This window comes from Pempheris klunzingeri, chromosome 3 (genome assembly GCF_042242105.1).
Source record: "Pempheris klunzingeri isolate RE-2024b chromosome 3, fPemKlu1.hap1, whole genome shotgun sequence".
Taxonomy (NCBI): Eukaryota; Metazoa; Chordata; class Actinopteri; order Acropomatiformes; family Pempheridae; genus Pempheris; species Pempheris klunzingeri.
The window spans coordinates 11048911-11072312 of NC_092014.1; the positions used below are offsets into that span (position 1 = coordinate 11048911).

General features: G+C 43.0%; 3 protein-coding genes and 1 long non-coding RNA gene across 4 annotated transcripts in view; 1 reads left to right on the forward strand and 3 right to left on the reverse strand.

The window, feature by feature from the left end:
• Window positions 1-1825, forward strand: part of lef1 (lymphoid enhancer-binding factor 1) — a 32655-nt gene extending 30830 nt beyond the window's left edge. Inside the window, exons 9-10 of the mRNA XM_070827774.1 lie at window positions 1096-1144; window positions 1791-1825. Of these exons, the coding sequence (XP_070683875.1) occupies window positions 1096-1144; window positions 1791-1825 (84 nt within the window). The remainder of the gene's footprint in view (window positions 1-1095; window positions 1145-1790) is intronic.
• Window positions 1-23402, reverse strand: part of LOC139225635 (uncharacterized) — a 223735-nt gene that overhangs the window by 173944 nt on the left and 26389 nt on the right. The gene's annotated exons all lie outside the window — the stretch shown is intronic.
• hadh (hydroxyacyl-CoA dehydrogenase) lies at window positions 12831-17351 on the reverse strand. Its single transcript, XM_070827775.1, has 8 exons — window positions 17186-17351; window positions 15972-16100; window positions 15716-15873; window positions 14978-15104; window positions 14041-14130; window positions 13873-13945; window positions 13549-13665; window positions 12831-13379 (listed from the first exon to the last, which is right to left on the reverse strand). Exons 1-8 carry the CDS (start codon window positions 17300-17302, stop codon window positions 13261-13263), a joined length of 930 nt encoding a protein of 309 aa, XP_070683876.1. The 5' UTR covers window positions 17303-17351; the 3' UTR covers window positions 12831-13260.
• Window positions 17989-22367, reverse strand: cyp2u1 (cytochrome P450, family 2, subfamily U, polypeptide 1). The gene is made up of 5 exons (XM_070856427.1): window positions 21824-22367; window positions 20134-20784; window positions 19262-19423; window positions 18890-19057; window positions 17989-18787 (listed from the first exon to the last, which is right to left on the reverse strand). Exons 1-5 carry the CDS (start codon window positions 22248-22250, stop codon window positions 18606-18608), a joined length of 1590 nt encoding a protein of 529 aa, XP_070712528.1. The 5' UTR covers window positions 22251-22367; the 3' UTR covers window positions 17989-18605.

Here is a 23402-nt window from a genome sequence, read left to right on the forward strand (position 1 = left end):
CCCTCCTCCTTCTGCCTCCACTGCTCCGCTGCCAAAATGCCTCGCTGAGGGGGGAGACAGTTTCGCAGCTCTGCTCCCAGTGAAGCACAGCACAGTTAAAGATACACAACATCAGCAAGTGACAGTTAGCCCAGTTCCCATTTAATTTCCAGCTTTGTTGGTACAAACATATTTGACGGGTAGGAGTGGGGGGAGTAGAGGAAAAGCTTTCTACTTGGCATACCAAAGAGATGAATGAAAACGATATGTTTAACGCAAAACATTTTATACAAGTCAATTTTATATCTAAGTGAGCGTTATTCTGTGACCCCTCCCACAGCAAAATCCTCAACTCTACATCATGCCTGGAAACACCCAAAATAGGTAACGCGCCGGCATGGAGAGCGTGCGGCATTCACAGTTTCGCTGTGTACCCCATCTCTCATCCTTTCTCTCACCCACTCTCACTTAGCCTCTCTTCTTCCCTGTCTGCCGCAGCAGTAGAAGGCAGATTAGCTCATGAATAAGTGGATTAGCAGACTTTGCAGCAGGAAACCAAAGTGCTGCTCATATTTGACTAGAACGACTCTACGCTGCTATCTATACCTATAGTCTCCCCCCTGGGGATTTAGCATAAGCTATAAATCCTTACACACTCCCACCACCTCGCTGGAAGAAGAGTGGTGCTCTTCACAGCCATTGAGCTAGACTAGCCTAATTACAGTGAGCATTTTTAATTGCACTTAATGTTAATGTTTGTCATTAGAGGGACTTCAAAGCCAGAGGAAATGTGACACAGACTGGTCACGGCAGCAGGACAAGCTGCCTCTATCTGGGTAGGACGTTCTTAGCTTGGAAAAAGGCCCAAAAATGATAGAAAATAAGACATTTAAAATAAGCTGAAAGCAGGTAGAAGACATTTGACATCAGCCCAGACTCAGTTGGTCCATCCCTCTCAGCGTGGCAGTTTGCAGTGAAGTCCGGAGTCCAAGGGATGCTGGTTGGATGCCCAGCAGGGGATGAGTGAACATGGCAGTCAGCAGCAGGATATCAGAGTGGTCTAGTGAGCGTGAGTGCTGGAGCCACACTTTATGTGTTCCTCTGTATATTTTTTAGGGAAAGAAGAAGAAGCGGAAGAGGGAGAAGATGCAGGAATCGGCCCCAGGTAAGCAACGGTCCCTCCAGTTCCTTTTCTTTTTCTTTTTTTGTGCGTTGCATCAGTTGTGAGCTGCACCATCTTTCCATAGACTACATATCAACTTTTACAGCATACTGCTGCATTTTCACTAATGCACACTCTGTAAAGCTGTAAAAAAAAAAACAACTAATCTCCTAACTGACAGGGACAAACTTCTATAAAGCTGACAAGTAGAGGTATACACTAACCAAACTAGTGTCCCCTGCTGTCCTCATTCTGGCTTCAGTAGACTGGCTTGATTCAGTGCAGGCAGTACAGTCCTCGACTTTCCTTGTATACATCCTTCCATTTGTCCCTAACCTCTCTCTCATCCCCGTCTTCACATATTACACCTACTTTGGGATTAGTCTGTCCATTCTATACGACTACTTACCGATTCTGGGCTTTGCGTTTGTTTGCCTGCTGCACTACAGTATGTCTTTCTGCTGACCTTGTTTAGCTGCGCTTATGAGCCTCCTCTCAGCACTGCAACTGTAATCCATTGAGAATTACATCTTAAGTAAAATGTCAGTATTTCTTAGACCTGTACACTGTGTAGGCCAAATGGACGGTAAAGATCTATGCCGTCCAGATACCTCAAATTTTTTTTTAAAAAAGATGCAATTTTCTGCAGGTACAGGCCAGAGAATGAAAACGGCGTACATCTGAGAAAATGGTAAGACAAACCCCTCTATCCCCTCCCTGTCTGATCAGTTCAATATATGTCAAGTCTTTTTAAACTGCTAAACACTGACTTGAGAGTATGTACTCACAGACTAATCCTAAAAAGGTCCACCCTAACCTCGCCATAGTCATTGTGTCGGTGGTGTTAAGGCCTGAAGAGGGATTGTGCTTTGTGTGTGGAGTTTGCTCAATGGCCCCAGCACAATGGGCATTTGGATTTTCTGTGTGTGCGTATGCAAACGTACATGTGTGTGCATGTTGAATTGGTCAATTGAACGTTTTTGTGTTGAGCGCTGGTTAGATGAAAGGTCAGTAGTTGTGTCAGCAGTTTACGGCGCATTTTTCTTCCATCGTGTGTTAGAAAAATGTCCAAATAAAAAAGGTTTTGAAAAAAAAATATTGCTTAATAAATCAGACAGCTCATCCACTTGGTGTTTTCTAAACATGGGCTAAATAATACATCTGAAAACGGTTAACAAGCCCAGAACATTTTTTTTTTTTTTTTATACTGCTGATGGAGGCTGAGATGTCAGCCCAGCCCCATATGGACTACACGTGTTGTCGCTCTCTGCATCTTTGTGAAGCAGAGCAGGATTCAGCAGCTTGTTTGGCAGGAACTTAATGAGATGCTATACCTTAATAAGATTTCATGGTATCTGGGGTTTTAGGGTGTCAGTAATGCTTCCCTAACAAAGGCACACCATAGTTGTGGTTTTTTTTTTTTCATTTTTTAAACACATGAATCAGTTGAGATATATTGATTCCTATGACATGTCAAACCCTCACCGAACTGTCACCTGTTCTTTTTCTTTGTCAAAAGAAGGATTAACGTTCCCAATATGTGGCAAAGGCAACTCTATTTTCCCTCTTTCAGCCTCCCTCGCCCTCTCTCTCTTTTTGCTTTCCATCTCTTACTCTCCCTCACTGTGAGTCTGGCAGCATCCTGTTGTTCCGCTCCCTTTCGGCAGCAGAGAAAGCCGGGCAGATGTGACAAATCTGGTCTTACGTCGAAATCACCCCAACCAGACAAAGGTTTTCCACTTGATCGATTCCTGACCCAGTGGCTCTCCCTGAACCCAAAATTGGGCTTCTTTTCTTTTTCTTTTTTTTTTTTCCTTCTTCTTGCCACAGCCGGTTTTCAAAGCGCAGAGAGAGCGAGCGCTAAAAAGGACTTTATCTCTGATCCAATAATTAGCAGCGCCTAGCCGCAGCGGGATGGACACCCTTGCTGATTCTCAGTGACAGCCTTAAACTAATATGCATAATACCAAGGATACTGCCACAACTCCCCAAGCCCTCAATTTATGCAGATCCCAAAGAGCTGGATTGAGGTTAGCTTGGTGTAGACGCCAAAAAACATCTTTAAATGAACTCGTTTGTCTATTTCTTTTCATCTGCCCCAGCCTCTACCCCATCTGTCTCTCCTCCATGAGGAAAATATGAAAGGAAATTTGTTAATGAGTTAATTTTGAGGACACAATTCGAACACCTTTTTGCAGGATGGTTCAAACACAGCGAACATTTGCTCCATTAGATTATATTTTTAGCACTTGTACAGCCATAATGAAGCGTATTCAGCATAGCAAAGGGAAATTCTTCTGTCTAAGTAGATTTTATGAAGGGAAAATTGACTTAATACATGTTCATATTAACATATTTTATGGCAGTTGCTGAGTTTTTCTGCCTGTGAGGCAAACCAGGAGTTGAGTTGGCGAGCAGTGTTTTATGGCTTGCCGTTGCTTCTCTTTGTTATCTTTAGCATGTCAAACACTGGGCCCGCCACACAGCTGGCTCTCACCACATTGGAACAGCACTCTGAGAAGTCATTACTCTGACAATGTGAAACGAGGGTTTCCTTTTCTTCCCCTCGTCACTCCGTGTCCCAGCCCCTTTCTCTTACACTGACTGGAAATGTGCAGTTTTACCCGTCCTTTCCTCGCTGTCTCTGCGCCCTTCTTTATCTTGTTTCTCTCCTTTTTTTTCTTTCTTTTTTTTTTCGCTTCCTGTCGTATGGTTAGCCTTTTGTCTGACTAAGCCCGCTGATTCACAGCCGTTTGAGATGGTTATCTGGCCGAGACACATACATGCCCTGCAGGCTTTCACCCGTTTCAGCTACTGCACATTTCTTTCACCGGGGGGAGACACTTAACAAAGGTGGCCTTTTAATCTGGCCAGCAAGGGCCACGGAGTTGCAAACACTTGCAAACTGCACTAAAACTGCATGCGAGTCGTCTTGCTCAGACTCTTTTGGAAGATGCTCTTTTGTTGACCAGCAAAAATGCATGTCCTTACAAGTCAGGCTACCCATGCGCTTGTCCAAGGGGTTGTAGTTTTGATCACATGATCCAGGGTATCTTGGCTTTTTAACAATTATACCGTACAATTATCCAATTAACCACAAGTCCTGGTCCAGAATCATGAAAGAAAGTGTTGTTCGAGCAGGAGCGTTGGTGGCTACTCTCTCTCCTCCTCTCCGTCTCAGTCGTGCCCCGGCTCTGCTCCCTCTGATGTGTGCAGCCAGAAGTCAGCTGTCAAAAGACTTTGATGAGCGTAGAGGGAAGTAGAGGAGAGAGGAGGCCGTGAGTGTGTTAGGGGAAAGGGGAGGGTAAGAAAGGGGCCAGAAGAAAATCCCTCATTCTCTCGAGTTCTGATTTTACCCAATCTCACTCAACTGCCACTCATCCTTCAGTCCCCATCCCTCATTTCTTTCCCCTCCTCTCTCCTTTTATTTGTTGCCTCTCATCTTCTCTCTCTCAGACCCTCATCACTCCCTTCACATTTCTCTCTCTCGCACAAACACACACACACACACACACATCTGAGCAGCCAGCCACAAACTCGGGCTGCAATTAGGCAAGATTCAGCGTCTGCCTCTATTTCCCGAGTCGTTTCAATTTGGCACCGAGCCTCTAGGCCACTGCGGCACAGCCCGGTGCCTCCACACCCCGCCTTATTAGTGACCTAGGATAATTGGGGAAGGAATCCGGATCGCAAAACTGACTCTGGGTCTCGCTCTGAGCGGCACACAGTAGATGAGAGGATGTTTTTAAAACTGTACTTCACACAAAAAGGGAGGAAAAAAAAAAATAGTTATGAGGGGGAGGTGGAGGAGAGAGATTTTGGGCTCAAATCAGAGCGACGCCCCGTCTAATATTTCTGTGGGTAGGAAATGGAATCGGAAATGTTCACCCCGACAGTCCTCCCGTTTTCTCACCCCCCTGACCTCCACAAAGCCTACTCTGTGAAGAAAAATGGCCCTCTCAGCACTTAGTATATGGACTTCCAGAGGGTGGCAGCATGTCAAACTTGATGTAATTTAAGTATGCATATGTGGTTTTAGCTTAGAAGTACAACATGACATGCATGTCTTATAGAGGCCTGGCAGCCCTATTTGACACTTTTAAGAGGAAGAAAAAATAAGAGGGGGGTTTAACCCTATCGGAGGTCTTCGTTTACATGTGAGAATATGCAGCTATAGTGCTCCCAGTGTTTAGACTGGGGCTCGAAATTTGTTTTGATTGAGTCACGGGCCCATTGTGTGGTGGTTTGGCCAGCTGCAGTAACAGTATGAGGGTCCAGTGTCGTGGCTTTTTGTGATGTCTTCCCCACTTCCTCTCTTTCTCTCTCTCCGTCTGTGCCCCCCCACCTCCTCCTCCTCCTCCTCCTCCCCCTCACTCACCCCTGTGGCTCCTTGAGGCACTGCAGCCCTTTTCGGGAAGAGGCGGAGATATGTGACCTTATAAAACAGTCCCCCCCCCCGTGAGATGCTTATCTCTGAATGAAAGGCCCCCAGGTACCGTGGGGGGGGGGGCGCACAGACAGACAGGAAGAGGACAGTGGGGCTGAAGGAAGCAGTGTTTATTTTTATTTTACTCCAGTCAGTCTGACCATTGTGAAAGGAGGCAAAACCTCGACCCCTACCTCCATCTTTCTTATCCTTTTTTTCACTCATTTTCTGCCTCCCTTCTTCGCGTGCTCCTCCCTTTTCCTGCTCCTCTCTGCTGTCCTGAAGGTGAAGCGAGACCACAGCAGAGGGGAGCAGTCATTGTGCAGCCTCCCACCCTCCCCACCAGCATCACCCAGCCTGCAGTGGCTCACACTGAGCCGTGCGGGGGCACACAGCCAGACTTCAGCTGCCTGGGCCCCCCCAGCGATGCCGCCTCTGATGTGGGCAACGCCTCTAACTACCCCCCTCCAACCCCGCCCCCACTCCCCCTACTCCCACACCCTCCTCTATTCCCTCAGTCTCACCCACACATGCCTGAGGTTTTGGGTTTTTAGTGACTCCCCTCCCCTTTCCCCTTTCTGACCACAACCAGACCCCACCCTTCCCTTCTCTCCAATATTTAACACAGACGCCGTCTTCCCTCTTCTTTCTCTTCACCCTTTCAGACCCCCCCGACTGACTTGTTAGTTTCTGATAGCCCCTGTGGAAAAAAATCAACATCCTCTGAGCCTGCCTTTTGATTGGAGGTTAAAAATTTCAAAGCTTTTATTTTTTTTTTGAAGGGGTGATTTCTTTTATGTTGAATGTCTGAGCTGAAGAAAGTGCTGACAGTGCAGAGCATTTTGTTTCAAACATCGCTTTGTCTTCCAGGTGTTTTTTTTTTTTTTTTTTTTATTGGCCTGCTCGTTTATTTTTCCCTTGTGTCTTTTAAGAGCGGCACTGCCACAAATGTATAGAGACGAGGTTCCTTTGAAAAGGTGTCACCAAAGCCAGCTGTGCAATCCTGGACAAGGTCACTGCCAAGACACGCCACCGCAGCTCTCAACTAAATGTGCGGACAATTACTCCCTAGAACTCACAAGTCTGTTAGTCTGAGCCAGACTCAGCAGAGTGGATGATGTAACAAAGGGTTGGCACTTAGTTTTTCCTGGATCTTAGGCTGAATTAAAAATGGCAGCAGTGCCATTATTCTTTTAGTCATCAGATTTGAAAGAAATAATTATCCAATAATAATTTGCAGCCCGTGAACCAAATTTTGGTTAGCACGGGTGAAAACATGTCTGTGCCCGGACTTGTAACTTAAAGGACGATTCCAGTTTATTAGATCTTGGGTGTCGTTACTATCGGCAACAATAAGATTGTACTTTATAGATGAATTCCTGCCATGTGATACATGGAAAAGATTCCTCAAAAGAAGTCCAATGGGGTAAGAAATGTATGAAATGGTAAAATGTATCACACAAGCTGTTAATAAACGTCCATCACAGATGACAGACCAGCTTCCTTGTTCAACCAACCGTACAAACTATTCCAGTGCGATGAGGAATTATTTAAGTGTGTTCAGTTTCAGTTTTACTACTGAATAAAGTGGATTAGATAATCGGACTGTTGGCTTGCACACAATTTGGCTAATCTTCTAACTCCTCACCTGCCCTGTCAGACATCTTTTTAGCAATGTCACCGTCTTAAAAGTTAACTGTTAAATGTTATCAAAACTGATAAAAAAATAATGGCCACGACTACGATAATGAAACCCAAGCATGTAATAAAATGGATTCATCTCTTAAGATGACTCTGACCCGTCTTCCTTGACTTGCATTGCTCTCTGTCTCTCTCAGCCCTTCAGTCTTTCCCTCTCGTTTCTCATCCAAATCTCCCCTCTCCTCTCTGCCATGGTAAAGTCTGTGGCTCAGCCTGTGCTGGAGACACCTCTCTCCACTTGGCTTATTTTTAGAGTAATTTGTCGGCAGTGTTTTCCTTTTTAATGGCACCAAAAGAAACCCCCGGAGCTGTGTGCAGGGAGAGAAGGAGCTGAGGAGGTGGGTGGGTCGGTGGGTTTAGAGGTTAGGGGGCTATAAGGCAGGCGGGCCCCAGCTGCGGGCACTTTGATTTGGCCTGGGAGGTGAAAGCGGCGATTGAGACGCGAGGCTGTGCCAGTTATCTTAACCTCCCACACTTCAAAAGCTGGGCAAGAGCTTGTCCGACTCCCCCCCCTCTCCCTCCCTCCCTCCGTACCATAGAGGAAAAGGAATTGGGGGAGAGAGAAGGGGGGAGATTAAACCTTCGCTAGCCCTCTGAACAGAGGAGCGTTTCATTTCCTGCAAAAAAAGTCCAGCCGGCATTCCTGAGCACTAATGTAGAGGGAGGGGGAGGAGGAGGAGGAGGAGGGGATGGAGGGAGGTGAGGGGAGAGGAGGGGTCAAGTTGCTCCTGAATCCCAGTGTTTGTGTCGGCTGGACCTTGTGAAGAGCTGGCCTGGTGCCCCTTACAACCAACCACCACGCAAGTAGGCTACACACCCCTGCCGTTACCACCAACCTTTTTTTGAAGCTTGCTCACACACACACACACACACACACTCGCACACTTCTCGCCCGCAGCCCCTCAGGCCTCTTCCCCAGGCAGGAAGGCCAGCGCTTTCATGTCTGTGGTGGGGGAAGGAAAAATGCTCCCCAGGAAACAGGGTGCAGTGTCGGGCGTGCGGGCCCGCTTTGAGATCCTGGGATGAAAAGAGAGAGGGCGGCGGAGGTAAATAAAAGCGACAGGGGCTCGCTCTCTCTCTCTCTCTCTCTCCGAGCGCTGGGCTCCTTTCAGTTTCTACTCCGTGCGGCTCAGGGTCAGCTCTCCTCGGGAAAGGTGGCCTCTGTTCTGTTCCCTTTTATCCACATGTGGTAAAGCAGTCTGCAGGGTGGTGTGTGTGTGTCTGTGTGTGTGTGTGTGTGTGTGTGTGTGTCTGTGTGTTATGGCTTTTGAGTGTTAAGATGCAGCGAGCAGCAGGGCTCAGCTGACTTCTCTCCTACAAAAACGCACTCTTGGCTTTGCCACAAGGGAAAAGCAAACTAATACCGTTTCTTTTCCTTTTTTCGTCTTCACAAAACATCCATCTTTTTAGTCGCAGGAGGCATCCATCCACCTCTGTCTCTGCCTCTCCACTTTGATCACAGATTCTATTTGATGCTGCTCGGGTCTAAAATAACTCTCCTTGGCTTGTCAATAACTGAAGCTAACTCTGTTATGTTAGCTCAAGCCCGGATCATGAGAGGGAAAAGAACACTTTTGCAGCTTGACAAACAATTTCCCTGTCAGGGAAAGGGGCCAATTTCATGAGTCCTGTGAAGTGGATTGAGCAGTCAGGTAACATTTTCACACAGCGGCGTCAATCTGCACCTGAACCCGTCCAGATAATTACCAACATTGTTCATTGAACTAGTTTTTAACCAACTGGGTCAATGCGGGGATCCTCCTGTGCTGTAGAATTATTTGCCATCCTTGTTCTCCCGTCGCCCACCTGGAGCGGCGGCCTAAATGTCAACCAGAAGCCATACAATTGGGTGCTCGCCTCGAGAGAGCAAGAGGAGGAGTGAGTCAGTCAGGGAAGGGCAAAGAAGAGCGTAGCACTGCCAGCTGGGTCACAGCAACCCCCATGTTGGACTAGATCAAAGCTTGGCCGGCCCACATCCTGCCACTGACCTATAACCCCTCTGTAGTTCAGCGCTTTGCTCAACACTGCAGCGAAGGCTTTCATTCAATCAGCTGTAACACTGTGAAGGGGGGAAAAAAAAGATTGATTATGTAGATGGTAATCGTGGGTTATTTGTCACAGAGGAGGCATGCTTCCATGATGAGACACACTCGAGTCACTCTGACTCATCGTGATACGTCTGCTTTTGGTTAATGTGACATAAATGTGACCAGTGTTTTGGTGCTGGTTACTAATGTGTTTCTAATCTCATTTTTTTCCCCCCCTTCCCTCACAGATGAGAAAAGAGCAGCAGTGTTTTTGTATACAGATGCAGTTACTTCATAGTTTGTGCATTTGATTGACCTGCCTGTCTTTTGTTCCCGTCTGTCTGTCTTTTCCTTCTTTTTTTTTTTTTTTTTGTTTTGTCCTCAGGAGGAAAACGCAACAATTTCTCCACATGCAAAGCGAAGGCAGCAGCTACGGGCCCTCTGCTAGAGATGGAGGCCTGTTAGATTCCATGAAGACACTTAAATCTCCAAACTGAAGCCTCCAGTTCTCAGAGGACCCCACCAACCCTCCCCCCCCCCCCTTACCCCTCACCCATCCCTCCCAACCCCTCCTATCCTTACTCCCTTCCCTTCAGCACAGTCACCACCACCACCACCACCACCAAAAACACTTCACCGTTCAACTCTACTCCCCTCCTGAAGGTGCCTGCTGTAGAGACACTGAACTGAACTGAACAAGACAATCATGATTAGTAGGAGCACTCTCACGCAACCACGTCCTCTCACCGAAAAATCCAGAAAACATCAATTTGACGTCTGTTTTGTCAGTTTCCTTTACAATCAGCTTTACTGCAACCCAAGGCACTGCACTGAAAAACAGCAGCAATTCTGATGTGCGCACAAACTCCACTGCACCGCCCAAACACTCCAGACACCTGTTTCTGAGTTACTGTAATTTATTTGTCACCTCGGTCCCTTTGTATAGTTCAATAGGCCGACATTCACTCCCTCATCACCTTCGCCCCTTCTCTCTCTCTCTCTCTCTCTCTCTCTATCTCTCTCTCCCCCTGGATTTTTGAGACCATTTGGGGTTTCGCCCGACCGACCAAACACCTCTTTTTAGACTGCACTAAGGAAGATGGAGGGATCTCACCTTGTCTAAGAAACGTCCTCAAGACGCCATTTTAGTTTGTCGCTGACCAGTTGGTGCAAAAAAGGATCAACATTTTGATTTGCTTTTCATTTTAGACTGAGTTTTATTTTGAATGCTTTTTTGTACCTTGAACCCTTGTTTCAATTTCTCGGTGTATATTTTAGTGATTTTTCCTTTTTTTTTTTTTTTTTTTTTTTTAAATATTGTTTTTTTTTATAGTGGTATATATGAAAATAAGCTTTGGACACAGGAAAGCCATTTTTCTTGTTGAAGCGTCTTGCAGAAAATTGAAACTTAAGGCTTCTTTTGATAACTATTTGTAACAAATAGTGACCTCGAGTCTTGCTCAGATGTAAAATAATACTCAGTATGTGTACTTTTTAAAACTGTCAGGATATGTCAATTTTCTTGGTATTTTTGCAGGCAACATTAGGACAAAGGCGAGAGTGATAGCTCAGAGGCCTATATTTTATTGTTCTAAAACATGACAAATGAAGCAGATATATATATTTACCCCAGCACTTGGCAGTCTTTCTTTTATTGCAATGGACCTTTGTCTTTTCTCTCTGGTAGCTAATAGTGTGGTCTTTAGCCATGTTGTTTATTCCATGCAAGCATCTCTGTAACATTTTGATTTTAATGCTCTATTTTAGTATTACTTGATGAATTCCTTTTTTTTAATTATCATATTTTGGGTCACTGTCATCTTGGTATAGCATTTTGCTTCCCAAGTGGTCATATTTGAACTGTTTCAACATGTTTTTGTTTTGTTTTTTGTAAGAAAAATAAAAAGGCACCATTGCTCATTTGATCACGTGTGTGGTGGAGAGACCGGAGCTAGAAGTGCCAGATGTAACAGTCTGCGTCATCCTTGAAGTGTAATGTAAGTATGCATGAGTGGAAGCGCTCTGTATCTAAGGCGGAAAGCAGGTCAAACACATTGGATTCAATGTGGTAAATTGAAAATCCGTAAAGGAATTGACAAGCAATTAAACCCCCCAAAACGCACAACCCTTGGGGCTACATTTTATACAGTACTATTGCAACGACGCTGAGAAGAGAAACCTACGTCATCTGAGTCCAAAAAAAAAAATTCAATTGAGGAACAAGTTGATTTCAAAAGTGAAATTCATCTTTTCTTCTGTCTCTCAATGTAAAAACTGTCAAACAAACAGTTCTTTAAAAAGTAAACTCTGGGTAACAATTGAAATTTTTGAAGTAAACAACATTTTTGTTGAAAGAGAGATCGATGGAAAATTCTATTAATAGACAAATCTGAGTTGAGCCTCTCAAATGATTTCAAGCAAGACAGCAGCACCACCTTGTGTTAATGTTGGGTTAACAAAATGCTTTCTGGAAGCACCTGACCAATGATTATTTCTACGCATTCAAGTCAGTTTTATTTCTAAAGCACAAAATCGCATGTTTATGTTACACACAACCTGAGTGACGCCCTGCATCCTTCATCCTGATTGGAATAAAACTCACTAAATTCCTCTTTGACATTTATAGGATTAACATTAGAATTACAATGTTATCTAAATAAAAGTCCTCTTTCTCTTAGATGTTTTTGGCTCATTGTTACTTCACTGAGCATTGCTGTGCACAATGATGTATGCTCAGAGTTTGACACTAGACGGCTGCTTTCACATTGATCCACTGAAGGAGGTACGTTCCTCAGTTAAATCTGAGTTTTCAGTGAAGTAGAAGACTATTGAAAAGCCTCTGGATTTTCAATGGGGGAGAAGGTAGTCAAACCTTTTTTGTGATTAAAATGCTATCTGACAACTTATTATTGAAACCAGAGAATTTTTTTTTGATGGCTTTAAACATGCCTGGGATCTTAAAAAGATGGGTTCACACTTTTCCCAAGTCTGTCTACAAACACTAATCAGGTTCATGCTGGTCAGGTTTAATGTAAGTGATGGGTTATAGATCCATAGTCCTTGTTTTGAGCAAAATGTATTCCAAAGTTTACATGCAGCAAATGTGAGGCTTCAGCGGTCTGACATACTCAAATCAACTGGATAACTTTGAAGTTAGTCTTTTTAGTACAAAATTCCCTCCTTTTTTTTTTTTTTTAACTCTGACAGCTGAAGCCTCATATTAGATTCAGACAAACTTTAGAACACATTTTTGCTTGGACTGCAGATTTTGTCCTTTATCTACTACATGGATGCACGCTGAAGGATCTCTTAAAGTTTCCCTCTGGAGCTTTTTATAACTCTCGTATGGATCAAGTCTATGAGTAAGCCACTTTGTTTCTCGTGCACACAAACACACACACGACAAGAGATGTTCCTGCCAAAGGTTTCACATTGATCAACAGGTGGTAGAAATGTGCCGGCAAAAACATGGAAGAAGAAGACGGCTACCGAGGAAACACGCTTGCAAACAATACGTTTAAAAATATTCCGAAAATCAGCTTTACAAATGTTTTATGAGAGTGGAAATACATTCAACACATCTGATAAAGCTCAAACATACAAAGTGTTATATCAAGTAGGACTGTTAACCGTAAAGTTTACATTCTATACAAATGGTTTAAACTTAGGGAAACACTACATATGACAGGCTTTCATATTATGTTTGAGTTTTAAGTGTCACCCTTGTCTTTATGTGCAAAGCAGTCACCTTTCACTCCTATGACAAGAACAAGCACCAAGTGTTTGAAAAAATCTATTTAATTAAATTTAATCCCTTCACACTTAAAAAGAAAACCCATTTAGTGGACATCCATAAGACTGACAGACAGGCAGATCTTTTATGCAGAAGGCACAGGCACTTTATTGTATTTCTGTTTATCAGTCCTTGCTGGAAGGCTTATTGTTGAAGTTCTGAGTTCATTAAATTACTTGTGCTTGTAGAATCCTTCTCCTGTCTTTTTGCCATATTTGCCCTCCGCAACCAACTTGTTCAGCATTTCCGACGGGGCAAAGAGTGGGTTGTCAGGTTCCATTGCACTCCAACCTTAAGATATTCAATAACAAAAAAAGAGATACGGTTTAACGTTCAACATTTCAGTTAATTCTTCAAAGCTTTGTTTCTCCTTCCTTGCATCAGTTTCATATTAGCGCAGGCTGTCACACTTTTTTATGTTAGTCATATTCACATCTGTATTTTGCACAGTTTTACTCACCATCAATGATGAACTTCACGGTGTCTAGTCCCACATAGTCGGCGAGCTCGAAGGGCCCCATGGGATAACCTGCGCCAAGTTTCATGGCAATATCAATGTCCTCTTTGGAGCCATGGCCTGAGGAGGAAAACAGAAAGTGGTAACTATGCAAAGCTGAAAAAGTCAATCAAACAGATACAGAATTATAATTGCAGGTCTTTTGTTTCCTCTTAAAATTCCAAAGACAGATAGCTGCGGACATTTCATCACAGCTAATGATCCCAACACACAAACTACGGCAATTTTACTATTGACATCACTGGCGCTCACGCAGGTATAACGTACCTCTCTCATGCAACCGGACAGCCTCCAATAAGTAAGGAACAAGTAGGCGGTTTACAATGAAGCCTGGTGTGTCCTGAATGCAGAGATGATGGATGCTGCTGAGTGGGCTGTTCAATATAATTTTTTTAGGAGACTACAGCAATAATGACTTCAGACAGCAGATCTAACCTTGCAGGACACTGGTGTTTTTCCGAGCACTTTGCTGAAGTTCAGCAGGGAATCGAAAGTCTCCTGGCTGGTTGCTGAGGTTGCAATGACCTGTGAGAGGTGGATAATCCAGCAGTTATACACAGGTTTTCACCAACTTGAGGTGAGTCATTCTCACCCCCACCAGTTTATCTGTAATTCAGACTTTTAGTCACTGTATTCCACTCTTTCCAGAAATAAAGTATTTATCTATCTCTTACTGTACTGTTGCTTTTCTGCCTTAAGTCTTTGTTATGGACAAGCGCTCTTTTAACAACCATTTTTAGGAAGGTTTCTCTATGAAGACTCGCTGTGTTGCTTTCTCTTAATCCCCACATTAGTATGAAATGAAGCATGCATACTTGAGGTGGGTTAGGATATTATTTTGACACAGTGGCTTATACAAAAGCAAGAATATTAACTCTGAATGGTTTGAATGCATCCACTGGTCAACGCAGACACAATCATGTACAATACATACAGTTGCGCACATAGTCTGGGTTTTTTTTTTCAAATCTGTTTGTCCTTGTTGTTCAGTTGTTTCAACCTGAATACAAAAGCCTAAACAAGGACAGGGGCTGTGAAGAAGGGGGGCGACAGAGCAGGTCAACTCGATCCCCTGTTCTTCCAGTCCATGTTGAAGTATCCTTGGGTAAGATACTGAAACCCAAATTGCTCCCAAAGCTGCGTTTCAACGTGTGAATATATGAATGGTTAGTTCCACCCTGATGAGCAGAGTCTCTGCCAACAGTGTGTGAATGGGCTAAGGTCAAAGAGTAGTAAGCTTTAAATAAGCTTGTTGCTCTGTTATACACTATATAGATATATTGTTGTATTATCTCTTAGTACGTGACAATCTGTATCAGTGTGGTTTTTGTTAAACACACAAATTAATGGAAATAATTTTTCCGGGCCCTACCTCTACAAGCTTCATCATAGGGACCGGATTGAAGAAGTGAAGGCCGCCGAATCTATCCAGTCTGTTAGTGGAGCTGGCGATGTCGGAGATGGGCAGGGAGGAGGTGTTGCTGGCAAAGATGGTATGTCTAAAAAACACACAGTGCCGAAAAACAGTTAGTTACTAACACACCGCAGTTTGTAATAAAAGCAGACATGCTGTTCAGAACTTTTATTGACCTTCTGTCTCTTCCCTCTGAGCTTGAAAAGAAAATTGATTTGGAAATTCACAGGAGTTCAGTTATTAGTATTCAGAAACGCTGAATGAAGTATAAATATCAGGTTTTCATTGTGTTCTGTACTAGTTTCAGCAGGGAGTAGACACAATGTATATAATTTCATAGTTTTGCCAAGACAAATTGCAAAGTTTCTGAAGTCATCTGGACATATTTTGACCCCAAACCAAACTTTGTGTTTGTGACCCAATTCAACATCATGTGCATTTCAGTTTCTAATCCACAATAAACTTAAAAAAAAACTCTGAACCCTGAAAAGTAAACCCTAAAGAATACTAGCCAAATCCTAACCCCTCATGCACAGTGTGTGTGTGTGTACAAAAAACTATCAACATCACCTCTTTACATCACCACAGGACTCCAGTCTCCCGGATAAAACTTCTGTATTGCTACACTGCTGCCGCTCTCGTTTCTAATGCTGCGATTACAGCTGATAATTTAAGCAGAAACGAGATGGTGCTTACTGTGGTGCCAGCTTGTCAAGCTGGCTGAAGAGATCCTGTTTGATTTTTAGATTTTCCACAATGGCCTCCACCACAAGATCCGAGCCCTGAGCAGCGGATCCAGCATCCGTCGAGATCGACACATTCTGCAGGATTTTCTGGATGAACTCTTCACCTGCCTGAAACAAATCAAACGAATGTGATATCTCCCATTAATGACGCACGTCTCACTCTCTCATCACTTTTCTTTTAATCTATATTTTCTATTGTGTCTCACCTCTGGTTTATCAGCAAACTTCTTCTTTACCACTCTTTTAAGGCTCCCTTCAATTCCCTTGACGGACTTTTTAAGGATGTCGCCGTTTGTGTCCACCAGCGTCACCGAGTGGCCGGTTGTCGCAGCAACCTTTCAGAAAGAAATTCTAGTTCAAGACAACTAGAAACGCAGCCATCACTGTCAGTTGATGCTGAGGTGGGTGCGGATAAGGCGGTCCTGGTTAAACGCTGCTCGTGATTAAAGCGAATGATAGTGGCTGGCACTGTTGCTCGACTTCCCTGTCTTACCTGACAGTAAGGAAGTAAAACAGCAAATGTAACCAGACACCAGAATTGTGTCCCAAATGAAGATACACAAGAAAAGTCAGTGTAATAGATTTTTGAGCGTGCTGTTGTACACTATTGTCCCACAATGCAATACATTAAAGGAAGTGGAGGAGATACACATCGCATACACAGAAAAGACAAACAATATAGAGTTGATTATAGAGAGTTCATTGGTTTCTGTGTACACATACATGCCTGTATATTGTGGGACTGTATACATTTAGAAGGAGGTATATTTTTGGGACACAGCTGATATTCTTCCAATTGCAGTTTACTAGAGACCAAATATGGACAGCGACACCTTGTGGCAAAAGTTCATATCTTCTCAGATTCCCTTCAGATCTGAGTGTCTTTTCTTGTTGTGTCACACCACAAGGAAACGTTTGCGTTTAATGAATGACAACCCGACTATTTCCTAACACATCTTCCTTCTGGGGATCAATGAGTGATGGTGCCGAGAGACATGAAAAACATTCATTATGTAGGAAATGTGACACTTTTGTTGTGAGCTTATAAGAGAACCTTAACAAAACGTTACCTGGGTGCCATGATTCATACAACACATACTGTTTCCACACGAATGAGCCACATTTTTACTTACTGGTGTTTGCAACTCAGGTTTTTCATAGCTTCTAACATTGTGTGGGACGTCCTGTAGGAAAGTGCATGAGGCAGCTGTCTCTTAGGGGGGGAGGGGGGGTCCTTCACCATTGGGTATCTGTTTATATACCGTCTGTGGTACCTGCTGATACTTATACACTAATACAACATACTCACAGTTCGGCTTTGAGGCTCACAGTCTGGTTTACACCGAGCCAGCTGGCTAACATTAGCTACTACAAAGCTAGCTGCTAGCTTAACAGACACCAAAGGCATTTCGTCGCTTACCTGCGCAATTCCCGCCCCCATCAGTCCACCTCCGATGACTGTTACGTGCTTAATAACGACATTCCTGACTGCCGAGGACGAGAAGCTCCTGCGGATTTGGTGAGAGATGAAGGCCATGGTGTGTGTGGACCTGCTAACAGGACTTGAGGACTGAAGACTGAAGTGACTGAGCCGGGGCTGCACAGAAGGTCGGCGGTCACGTGATCACGCTGACGCTTCCTCGACCTTTCGCACAAATTCACAGGAGTTTCTGCAGATGGACCAGGTGTAGCAAGATATTCCTACACTATTCCTTACTTTGGGTGATACAGGAAGACAACTCCTGGACAATCCTTTTGCGCGATTATTCAGAGTCAGCTATCTAACATCTAGAATCTAAAAATAGATCGTACAAGTACAATGTTATAACGAAATTACTGTCAGCAAGCTTCACTTTAATTAGCAAAAGTAGGTAAAAAGTATTTATGCATGTAGAATGGTCCTTGCAGGAGTTGTATTGTTATGTATTATACAGTTTGATTATTACTCTTAACATTTGTTGCTGCTGGTCAAGGTGGAGCTAATTTCAACTACACATTGTTTGGTAGTTGAATCTATACCAACTATATTTTAAAAGTTGATCGATAAAAGAAGTCTTACCTCATAATTTATTCACAGGGCAACAACTAATCCCATTCCAAATTTTAACCATTTAAACCAAAAACATTGAGGGAACCCCCCCCCCCCCATAAGTCATGATAAATTGAGGAAATTATTTCTTTAAAATAATCTGCTTTTATTTACAATTTGCCAATAATCCATCACTGCATAGATCTAAATGTGCGGAAGCCTCACTTTACGGTAAATTCTTAAAACATATAATAAACATCTTTCTCTAATCTCCAAGTAAAGCATATTATACTGATAGATATGTGTGCTAATTTCTATAAATCAGTGGCATACGCCATAAAACAGAAAACTAATAAAATATCTGTACATATATTCACCAGGTACCTTCCAAATTCAAAGGCACCTGGCAAAATACTGACCTTATTAATCAGGTAGCTGATACATTAAAGAAAAATCAATAGAATCTTGATAATAGATCTTACTTATTGCTTGATTATCAAGTGTACAAAACATTTGCTGGTTCCATCGTACGGATCATCCATCCATTACGTATACTGCGAACTTAGCTTGCATGTCTTTGGACTGTGGGAGGAAGCTGTGGTACGTAGAGGGAGCCCACACAAGAAGAACATGCAAACTCCAGACAGAAAGGCCGCGGACAGTCAGCGGACACCACCGTGGTGCCCCTTCTGCGTCATGTTGTTGTAAATGTAATACCCACTATGGTTATGGTCATTTCTGATGGGTATTTATTACTTTTGAAATTGTATGGACTAAATTATTGCTTGAATAATCAATATGTTACTGATGACTAACTCCGAAGGCTCACACACACAGAGTATTGACAAGGTGCCAGCGTCAGGCCGAATCGTCCATGCAGGGGAGGAGGAGGCGTTCCCTCTGGGAGTCTGAATTTGAAGGCGTGCAGTAAGTTGGTGACCATCAGGAACAGCTCCATCTTCGCCAGCTGTTCGCCCATGCACACCCTGCGACCTGAGGGACACAGGGGATAAATCACTTGAGCCCGGTGCACAGAAATTAATTTCTGGATCAGTGTTTTAGTTATTTAGCCTGTATGGGCAGAGAGTGGCATACCAATCCCAAATGGTATAAAGCACTCTTTCCTGAGTAACTTTCCCTCAGCGTCCAAGAAGCGTGCTGGGTTAAAACTGTCTGGGTCGTCCCACACGGTGGGATCCCTATGGACAGACCACAGGTTGGGTAAAACAACGGTTCCTTTGGGAATAGTGTAGCCTTTGAACTCTAAAAAAGGAAGGAAAGAGAAATACATGTCAACGCCATCATCTCAGCAAATCAGATTATTGTGAAAATTTGACAAATCAACCAAATTAATTTCTTTAGATCTTTATTATCCCTGTGATACAATTATTGCACGACATTCAGAGATCTGTCTATTTGAGCATAAGCAGGGGATTCAGTGAACAAAGGGGACTCATTGGTGTTTACCTGTTGTCACAGAGGCCATGTGAGGAATACCCAGAGGAACCACTGCAGTCAGTCTCTGCACCTCCATAATGGTGGCTTCAGTAAAAGGTAAATTTCCCTTATCAGCCAAAGACGGCACCCGGTGTCTGCCCACCACTTCATCAATCTCTGCCTGGACCTTTTCTGAAATCAAAACAGTAGAAGCAAAGCGACATTAATGAAGCAATGCAGTCCTCATCACGACAAATCAGAAAAGAAAAAATGAGCATGACTTTTGGACACACATTTTACCAGTCAAAATAATAACAAGAAAGAGGTAGTGAAATGCACGCTTTGAAATAGTTGGAGAAGTGGTTAAATTCATGATCCAGCCAGATATTATGTTGATGTTGATATTAGGAAATCTCTGAGCCGTGGGTTCCCACAGATGATTTCCAGTTCCCTTTTCCTCAGCAAAGGGTTTTCCATGTATGTAACAAAACAAGATCTATGGTCAATACGAGCCGAAAAACATTTGAAACATTTGAATTCTGAAGCTCTACAAATTGAAATTATAAACACACTGTATCATTAATTCAAATATATTAAATGTTGATTTGTGATAATTTCTTGCAAATAATGTGATTGTTGGTGCATATCCTAAGTGTTTTCCTACACTTTATTTTCTGTATTATGATTTTGTGGTTAGCCAATAGAGTGAGATAATGACTTACTTCTTAACACGTAATTGAATCAAAATCAGACAGAATGTGAGTGGAGATATTTCAGATATTGCAGGTAATGATCCCACAGCTGCACTCCAGTGTCACTGTGGAGGTCAGTTTTGCAAACTGCACAAAGTGCTGGATTTCACAAGAGCGTGTACGGACTGAATGGACTGTTGCTACGTTTACCTTGAGTATCAGGGTGCAAGACCATGTAGAGCAGAATCCACAAAACTGAATTAGCGGTGGTGTCGGTGCCAGCGATGAAGAGATCTCCTATTATATAAAAAAGATAATCTTCTGTGAAGCTGCTGCCCTTCTCTCCAGCTGCTTGCTGGGCCAACATCTCTATCAAGTACATGTCTGTAAGATCCCTTGGGTTGTCAGGATCTAATGTTTCCCGATGCTTTGCAATAATCCTCTTCAGAAACATTGTAATGTCTCTTTCCACCTGCCGTAACTCCTTGAATACCCCGAAAGGTAAGTAGTACAGCAGTGGAAAGATGTTGATGAGGACTGCGGCGCTGTTCACGCAGATCTCCAGCCCGCGAACCATCTGGTCCAGCATAGTGCGGAACTCGCGGTCTTCATGATGGAAGCGCTGACCCAGGATCAGTGAACAGATGACGTTTGACACAGCGCTGGAGATCAGCGGGGCCAGGTCCACGCCGGAGCCACCTGACTCCTTGTTCAGTCGCAGCAGCTCTGATTTGACCGTCTCCAGGCCTTGCAGGATGCAAGGCTCCAAGCTCAGCTTCCCGAAGCCAAAGCTTTTGAGCGTGGTGTGGCAGAACTTGCGCTGCTTCCTCCACACTGGCCCATAAGGTGCGAAGACTATTCCTAAAGTAGATCAAACCAGAAATGAGGCAGCATATGGCTCAGGTCATTAACCCCAACAAAGAGAGCATTTAGGTCAGGGTTAGGTCATCAGTTTTCAGTCATATCTCTATGGACTCATTAAACTCTACCCATAAACACAGTTACACTTGTCAGCAGGCTGCTTGTATTGTTCCTCCATAAAGCCTACATTTCAGAATGCATGCCTTCCAATGAAAAAAGTTTTATTTTGAAGTCTGGAAAACCAAGCATTTAGTTACTTTTTGCTGGTGGTCAACCTGTTTGCTGCATAGCCCTTGTACTGTTACTGAGCCACTTTAAGTTCATCACTTTTGTGCAACAATGTCACTTTTTCCTCATCTTCATATGAACATAATTCCATATTTCATTTTATATTTCATTCTATTTTATTTTATCCTATCTTATATTATTGCTTTCTTTGCTGAGCTTCTCTCATCCTCTACATTTCATTGTACCGTTGACCCTGTGTTAACCTGCATATGACAAATAAAGTGAAACTTGAACTGTATGATTCAAGGTGATAAACAGAGCTTTACTATAAATTAGCCTACAGCTATATTTACAAGCCCAAATCCTACCTACAAGAATGTTGTAATGTTCAGTTTTTTGGTTGAAACAGTTTCAACAACTCTTTAAATGTGCATACAGACATGCCAGTATTGCATGAATAGGCTACACCTGAGAAAATACACACTGATCCTTTAATCTGACTTTGGTTATACAGACACAACAAAACCATATTTACTTAATCAGTGAGATCAGACTAATATTAGAAACACCTCTCAGTATAAATCAATAGTTTAAGAGCAGCACCAACTAGGCTGCAGCCCTCAAAAGGACAGTACAGCTCAATCAACACCTCTCTCAAACTCTCAAACACCAAATTTATAGCACAGCTTATTGGACTGTATTAGTTTTAGCTAACTATAACTAATAACATAGAGACTGAGTGCGTCTAGTACATTCTTAAGGTTTACTCAGCACAGAAATAGAGCTGAAATGGTCCTTTAATGCAGCTTACCTTTGCGTTTGGTCATGATGGTGATAGCAGGAGTGGCTGGTCTGTCGGAGAACACCTCGGGGTGGTTTGAGAGAGCATCCTTGACCACTTCGTAGCCATTAAGCACAACCACCAGCTGACTCCCTACAAAAAGGCTGTACACGTTGCCATAAACGCTGGCTTGTTCCGTGAACGCAACGGCGGCGTTTTTGTAGGGACTGTCCGACTGTTGTTCAAACCTCCTCCGGATGAAAGCGGGGATAAAAAAGCGGCCGAAGCTACCGACTACTGGCCACGGCGTCGGACCAGGCGGGACATTAACGAGGTAGCGTCGTCTCTGATAAAACGTCATTAAATTATACACCAGCAGGAATACCAGCAAAGCTGCAATGTTTTCATGTGACAGCAGGGCGCCGCACAGGTTCTGCAGCAACGACAGCGACACCATGGCGTCACAGTCAAATGTACTGAATTCAGGCAGCTACTAATGATATCCCATTTCTAGGAGAATTCATTGAATCGCTGATAAAGGCACACCGCGGTGAAGGTGAATATTATCGGAACCTCTCACGCTTTTCCTGTATTGTTATCAAACGGAGACAGGCGGCGCGGATCAACGTAGTGCCGTTACTGGCTTTCTATTGGCTGACAGCGCTTTGGCCTGCTGTGATTGGCTGGGATTTTCAGCCAGGTCTTAAAGGGGTACTGTTCGCTACAATGTAACAAAATGGGCAAATTTAGATTAGATTGAATTCAATCAAACTGCAGGATGTCAGTTCCTCCAAACGCTGCCACGAAAGTGACATTTCAGGGATTAAAGTGGCCACAAAATAACCAATCATGGTAATAGTTTGTTTTAAAAGATTGTAGGCCATAATATGAGCAATCCCATCCCTAACATCAGTATCTATGCAGTGAAATCTTTCCATACACTCAGTTCAAAGGGGGAGTTTGAATGACCCTTTTTTTAAAATAGGCTTTGTCTTATTATTTGTTTTTATGTGACTAAAGTTGCATATCAATCCATTTGGTTTCCATTTTAATTTTCAGGTTCTTTATTGTCATGTGCACAATTACAGTGAAGCAGGCATTGGCAATGAAAATCTTAAATCTCAGGCTCCGTTCCAATAATGCTCAACAGCTATAAAGTATAGAAACATGCAAGTAAAGTTGAAAAAAAAAAAAAAGACAAAGGACATATAACAATCCTTAATTTAATATACAGGAATAGAATATATATGTATAAAATAAAATAAGACGTAAGATAAAATAGAAAAGAACATTGCAGTAAGAAGGTTGTGCAGTAATGTAATGTATTTGCTTAATGAGAACTGGTAAGCACAGGTTAAAACAGACAGACAGACAGCTTGTAAACAGGTAGTAAAATAAATATGTTTACTCTAAGGTATAAACACCAGTAGTACTAAATATATATATATATATATATATATATATATATATATATATATATATATATATATATATATGGAAAGGTTAACAAACTGTAAAACGAATCAGTTACATGATATTAGGATCTTCATTTGAATGACACTCCAAATTTCTCTCCTTTTCTTAGTACTTTGGTTCGGTTGGTCTTTGG

Bases quoted from the DNA above. Each gene is read 5' to 3' on its own strand.
- hadh (XM_070827775.1), bottom strand. From the start codon at position 17,302: ATGGCCTTCATCTCTCACCAAATCCGCAGGAGCTTCTCGTCCTCGGCA. The intron at 15,874-15,971 runs GTGAGACACAAT...GATTTGTTTCAG, and splicing joins AGTTTGCTGATAAACCAGAG to GCAGGTGAAGAGTTCATCCA. The intron at 13,946-14,040 runs GTTAGATCTGCT...CTCTGCATTCAG, and splicing joins AAACACCAGTGTCCTGCAAG to GACACACCAGGCTTCATTGT.
- cyp2u1 (XM_070856427.1), bottom strand. From the start codon at position 22,250: ATGGTGTCGCTGTCGTTGCTGCAGAACCTGTGCGGCGCCCTGCTGTCA. The intron at 20,785-21,823 runs GTAAGCTGCATT...GATCTACTTTAG, and splicing joins CATCATGACCAAACGCAAAG to GAATAGTCTTCGCACCTTAT. The intron at 18,788-18,889 runs GTATGCCACTCT...TGTGTCCCTCAG, and splicing joins CTTTATACCATTTGGGATTG to GTCGCAGGGTGTGCATGGGC.